This window comes from Phaethon lepturus, unplaced genomic scaffold (genome assembly GCF_000687285.1).
Source record: "Phaethon lepturus isolate BGI_N335 unplaced genomic scaffold, ASM68728v1 scaffold57096, whole genome shotgun sequence".
NCBI lineage: Eukaryota > Metazoa > Chordata > Aves > Phaethontiformes > Phaethontidae > Phaethon > Phaethon lepturus.
Genome location: NW_010545291.1, coordinates 1 through 6,670, shown reverse-complemented (window position 1 = coordinate 6,670; position 6,670 = coordinate 1). Strand labels below are relative to the sequence as shown.

At 46.9% G+C, this 6,670-nt stretch overlaps 1 protein-coding gene across 1 annotated transcript; it reads right to left on the bottom strand.

The window, feature by feature from the left end:
• Positions 1-317: 317 nt before the first annotated feature.
• Positions 318-6,090, bottom strand: COQ9 (coenzyme Q9; the record flags this gene model as incomplete). Its single annotated transcript, XM_010288887.1, has 7 exons — positions 318-437; positions 856-1,011; positions 3,028-3,132; positions 4,315-4,399; positions 4,670-4,812; positions 5,172-5,307; positions 5,922-6,090. Coding segments are annotated over 7 exons (914 nt in total), but the record flags the coding sequence as incomplete, so codon positions are not given.
• Between the last annotated feature and the right edge of the window lie 580 nt (positions 6,091-6,670).

Genomic DNA, 6,670 nt, shown 5'->3' with positions numbered 1-6,670 from the left:
GACAGGTGCCACCTCCCGTGCGTCCATGGGGGCATGGACCTTCCGTCAAGATCTCCAGCGCAGGGACTGGCAGAGGAAGAGATCTCGTGACAAGTGACAGAGAACACTTGTATTTCTTCTGACGGCCTGTCTCTCATCCCTAAAGCTCACCCTGCAGCTTCAGACTTAATTTTTTATGCTCTATTACAAGTTCTTTCACCACAAAACAGTGAACTAACCCCAAACTAAGTGGGGAATCCTCCTTACATGTAGTTATGTTATGAAAGGCAATTATTTTTCATGCTGTCCTCTAGATTTGGAAGGAAAAGCATGCTAACATCCAGCATGGAAGGGAACAGAAACAATTCTGCCTTTTCAGCCCTGCCAGTTTTAGCATCACTTACAGTAACTGCAGCTCCCATCAGGCCCTGGACAACTGCTTCTCCGGTTGACTGTACCTGGGAGACACAAAGAGAACATGACCTTTTGCTTTCTTCTGCAGTTACACTTGTGGCCACCCAAACACAGAGACGTAATGCACAATAAACATGTATTTGCTACAGAAAAGGTGCTGGCAGAAGCCAAGCACTGCAGACAAATGATAGCCAGAGATAAGAAACACAGAAGAGACCCCCTGGGAATATATGTCTCTCAACCATAGGGCCAGCCTGACAAAGAGGGCACCTACCAGTCGTTTTACTAGAAAATACATAAGCATTTACTGATGTTGCACCAACAGCATTTATGCAATCACCTGCCAGTACGAGGTGGTCTCTTGGCAGATGTGTGGTCTGCATGATCGAAAAGCCAGGTCTGTCTGCATATGTATTTGGGGAGAAGGGGGACGCTGCATGTATGCCTTGCCCGTAACGTTACCTGATTAGCTGTATTGCCCATGTTCATGGCATCAGCTACTCTGTTTTCCAGGAAGCGCCAAGTGTCCTCGAAGTCAGGGGATGAATCCTGCATCATCACCAGTTCGGTGGTGTTATAGATGCCAGTGAGCACAGCCCGACGAGTGTACCAGTTAAACTGCAAGAGCATGAAATGTGAGAGAGAGAGGGAGGGAGGGAGGGAGGGAGGGAGAGGGAGAAAGGTGTGACCTGAATGCACATCAAGAACGCAGCTCACGAAAGCTGACCGGAGAATGGCAAAGGAAAATAGCATACCGACGGCACATTCCTTCCCGAGTTAAACTCTTAAACTGCGTAACTCGTCTCTGTGATGCAGTGGGCCACCAGCAAACACTGACATCTGACAGCACAGCTGCTCCCACAGCACCAGACAGAGGTCACAAGTACAGTGTCTAAAACTGCTGAATGAAATCCCCACCACCTGCTTCTGGTTGCAGGCAGGCACCTGCAGCAGACAGCAAGGAATTCTCCCTTGCCCAGCTAGCCCACGTGCATGGAGCAAGAGTTCACCTTTGCTTTACAGACTGGAGGCAGGCAATGCAAAGCTCCGATTCTAGATCTGATTAGATGAGAAATGGCTATATTTAGTACTGAACTTGAGCTGCAGTTTGCACCAAATAAACATGCATGAAGAAAGGGCAGGAAAGAGGACACAACTGTGCAAGACAGCACACAGAGATACACCTTTCCCAAATCCTATCATTGCAATATCAGTACTGCCTGCTAATCAGTAAATGCACCAGTACGCTGCTGGCAGCAATGCTGTAGGATGTGCTACAACAGTAGGTTACACAACGCAAAGACACACAAATAACTCTTCAGTTTTTCCAGCTGCACTTGAACCACTGGCAGACTATAAACATTTTTAAAAACAAGTCTTCAGCTTCCTTTGCTGCAGTTACAGTGATTAAACTATTTGAGTACCTAAAAAAATACCGGTTGTTCCATTCATGACTACAAAGCAAAAGAGAAATGAAAACACTGGCCTTGATTTTGAAAACAACAGTTGGCTCAAAAGCTCTGCTGTCTGCACCATACCCTGCAAGCTTTGACAAGGGGACAAACATGAGGGATGCTGCCACTTGCAGCTGTATCTCTCACGTGCCTGAGACCAAACTCTTTCTGTTGATTCTCCTCCTGCTCCAAAAAAAACACCGGAAGGGGTCTCTGAGGCATGGGCATACTGAGCTCCAGGTGTTGCGAAGAGGGCTGCACTGCGAGTGACATTAAACCCCTTTCCCAGGAAAAAGGGAGCGGGCTCAGCATCACAGCTTCCCAAGAAAACTCTTGTAACTGGTCAGAAGGTGCAAACAAAAGACAATCTTCAGAAACTCTCCCGCTCCCTGCGTCGGTGAGGAGACTTTAGGAATAGCTCAGTGCAGACACCGACTGTGATGTGTTGGTTTGACTTTCATAACCCGTAAGGGACTTGCAGGTCCTGATGCAATCATAGTCTAGTGCTCTTCTGGTTTATTCCTTTAATTTTTCTGTCATCTTATTTATTTTTCACTGCAGTAGCTTCTCTTTTATACTCAGATAAAAGAAGCTCATTAAAGTAGTTTGTTAAAATTGTTCATTTAGCTTTTCCCATCTCTCCCTACGTCTATATGAATTAAAGTAATTTATTAATTGCTTTAATTAAAGTTATAATTTTCTTTTATTTCCTGCCAGAAAGATGAAAGCTTTAATAAGCTACTGGTATTTTTAGGTAGGTTCTTTAATGGTTTTCAAGTCAAATCTGTAAATGCTGGTGGAAGAGACAACTTCTTCGACAGAGACACGCTGCTTGCTCACTGAGTACTGGACCAACTTCTTAGTCTCAAAATCTCAATAATTTTGTCTGTGTCTTCAAAAAAAGAAAAAGAGTACTTAAAAGAGTCTAGGAAAGTAGGTCCTTTTAATTTGCACTAATCTCATTGGCACTAATTTGCATTTAGTCCCATTGGCTCCTAAGTCTCTTTGGAAATTAGACTATAGCTTATAAGGACCCTTGGGTGCTTCTGAAAATGTATTCCCTCAGTCAACAACAAACGGATCATTTCAAGAGAGACGTGGCCTGATGCCTACTCCAACCCGTCATTTTGCTGAAGTGCTAGGGGTAGAACCAGCCAGGCTGCAGAGCAGAAGGACTTACGTCTGTGGACTGGTCTCCAGCATAGTGCCATATATCATCGATCATGCTGGTGAGGAGGTTGAGGCTGGAAGGGATGTTATGTGGGAGCAACAGGACGCTCAGAGCCTGCAAAGGAAACACACAAGATAAACAGGAGAGTCGAAGAGAGAAGGACATAGCATTAAAGCAGACCAACAACGCTCTGCTCTGTTATCTTTTCCCTGTGCTGCTGACTTGCCTCCAGCTCCCAGTGACAAGTCCTCCCAGCTCTTTTCAGCTAGCACTGGTCTTTCCAAGCGGCAGGATTTGCGGGCAATGCACAGTGTGGCAGCTGAGCTTAGGCCTCGGCCTGTGCTGGAGCCCAAAGCTCCTCGCTCAGCTCAAACACCACTGCGTTGTCTCTCCCGAGCTGCCTCTCCAGGCACGGAAACACAGCACAGGCTGAGCTGACTCACGCTTGTGCTGTGCCCCTACAGGCAGGGAGTCAAATCTCTCATTTTTCTGAATTTGACTTTGAACTCAAAGCAGCGACCAAGGGCAGAACAGCCAGCCATAATGGCCCTACTGGGATCCTGCAGCCTTTGAACGTCGTAACACAATGCCAGGGGAGTCACAAACCACCCACATCCTTCAGAAGTTATGCTAATCTGGAACAAAAACATGAATCCTGTCTTCTCACTCTGCAAGGAGAGCTGGATTCAGCTGCCCAGAGGCCAGCAGCGATTCTGGACAACAGAGGCTGACTTTGCAGCAATCTTTGCAGCCCAAGGTTGGGACCTCCTTGCTTGTTACTGAGGCTACAATTCAATTCCCTTCCAACCCTGGGAAGAAAGGCTTGAGACTTAAATCTGAATTTTGAAGCATGGAGCCCTCTCATTTCTCCTCAGGTTGAGAAGGGTTTGTCATTCGCACACTAGGCAGGCAGTTTCTTGCAACAAAGCAGCAGCTCTGCATTTCCAGACATCAGATGATACCAGTGCAACTGGAGCAATGCTGCAAGGAGCTTGACTTGCAGTGACACTGCAAATAGGGCTGAGCAGAGACACGGGTTATCCCCTGGGGATCCCAGATGGGTGGAGTGAACAATGGAGGTTTGCCTTTCTGGAACTGCAAGAAATAGTTGTTCTAAGCACACCTTTAACTGCCTTCTTCCAAGGGTGCTCTCCTCTTGAAGGGTATGATTCATCTGAAACCAGGGAGGGTTTCATTTACAACCTGGAACTGTTCTGGTGGAGAGACTAAGTTGAAGGCTACAGAATGTTTAAAATACACACCAAAAAAGAGACAGTCTTGATAGTCATTTTATACCTGGGGCCATTTCTCAATATATGGAATCAGCATCCTCAGTCTGGCTTCCACAGCATCTCTCAGGAATTGATCTGTAGGCTTCTTCCTGGGTGAGGAAACCAAAATACAGACATGAAATATGGAAGTTAAACTCAATTCTGAACTTGAAAGATCGATATCTTGCCTGCCTCAGCAATAGATATGCAAAGTATTATGTATCTTTCATGCCTCTGGTCCAACTCTGTATCTGGGAAGGTGGTTTTATTTGGGTAAGTTACGTTTTTTACTTAAAAGTATCTGTGTCTTATGTGGCCTCTCTGCCTCTCCAGTCCCCAAAGCCTGCTAAAGAAGATGTCTTTTCATACCCAATACTCACTCTGCTTCGCCCAGCTGCACTAGTTTTTGTTCCTGCTCCAGCAGCTCAGACAGCTTGGTGTTGCACTGAGACACAAAGTGCAGGATCAGTTCACTGCCATCACTGTGAAACATCCCTGCGGCAGCAACAGAGAGACCCAGTGTCTGCAGGGAAGAAGGGAGAAGCACAGACTGGGTCATACACTGCTAAGCAGGATCCAGCTATGAAATATGTTGTATTTATTTTGTGAACAAAGCTATATGAATTTAAACAAAGCAACGCTGCATTAAAAAGCACTTCCTGTACATGTTTTCCTTTCTTTAGGATCACTACTCTACACTGTGCCTTAGTTTAACTGTGACAGGGTTATCCTGTAGTAGCTGGGACGCATTCCTGCCCAGTACCATTTGCTGACTAGGGTGTATTGCCCAAGAGTATGTGGGGGAAGCATGCGGGCCTGGCTGTCTGTGGACTTCAGCTTCATCCAGTTTTCAACTGGTTTGTTGCTTCTCTCCCCACATACCTTGGCTCCCTCTGCAATGGCTTCTGCAGTCCAGCCATGTTCAGGCACAAACTCCAGCGCTGCTGTGAGGATTCGATGCTGCAGCTGCTCCTCGCTCTCATAGTCCTCAGACTCCTGGCCGCCCTGGCCAGTGTAACTATGAGAAGGTATTGTTACAGTGAGGGGAACGTCACCATCAAACATCAGCAACCTGGACTCTGCCACTCACTCGCTGCCACCGCTGCGTGCAGGCACGCTTTGAGATCTGCTTAGTACAAGTGTCGCCTGGTCCTGTAAAATCCTTCCCTTTCCAGAAAAAGGATTCTTAATGAACCTTTGCCATGAGGGGAGAAGAGCAAAATAAGGGAGGGTTCAATCTAAGTGCCTACCTGGAGACCAATCAGCCTCAGATTCCCCCTCTTTTAAAAAAAATCTAAACTATAAGCTTTTCCAAAGGGGGCTTTATAGTTATAGGCATGTGGACAACCTATTGTCCATATTTTGCGTAGATTTACACAAAAGTCCAGAAGTGAAGGCTTGCGCTTTGCAGACCAGAGAAATTCCCTCTGAAAGCAAGTCCCATCCTGCCTCCACGGCAGACACTGGAATTTGCCCTGTCACAGCAAACCAGCTCTCCAGCTGCTGAAGTCTGAGGCTCCATTAACCCTGGATGCCGTTGTCTCCGAGCTTCAGATGCGCCTTTCAGGAAAGCAAAGCCTTCTTCTCATCCCGCTGTCAGCAGGACAGCGCTAGAAATAGCTAGTGAGTTACCTGGGGCGAGGGCCTTGAGGTTCCTGTTCAGGCTGGTGATCGGTTGGATGTGAATCGAACTGCTGCTGAGAGGAAGATGCCAGTGGCTCCTTCTGCTCATCAGAGACTCTCCTCAGCACAGCCGAGGCCTGGAGAGCACGCTGTGGTGTGGAGAACTGGCACCTGACCACTGAAAGGGAAACCAAGAGAGTCAGATGTCTTCTTCCAACAGGAAGCACAGAAAATGAAGGTGAAGAAGAGAGTTGCGGTAAACACAGCTGAAAAGAACAGAAATTGGTAGAGACAGCCTGCTTTTACACTTCCGAGAAGCGCCCTTCTCAGCTGAGCTCACATTTACTTCACGAAAATAAAGTGCAAATGTTTTGTGAGGAAAAGAGCTGCGCAGATGGCACATATTGCAAATAGAAAGGAGTTTCCCAATCTTGCCCTGGAAACCAGGCACACAAACACGCACTGACTCCCCTGCAGCATGCCCTCTCTCCTTTTGGGTCCCTGATGAAGAGACAAATTAGAGGGAGACACCGACCCCTGAGCTCGGGGCAAGAGGCAAGTAATACTCTGGCAGGCGAGCAGCCTTAACAGATACAACATGCTGATCACGCTGTGTGTTTCTCAGATGACTCAAAGGCAACGCAGCTTTCAATTACGGCTACTCTGTAAGAATTTTTAATTTCACTGCAGTGAGGTTTGGGGTTTTTTTAATAAGCTGGGGTTGCATGAACCATACGTTAAAAAAAAAACACACCACC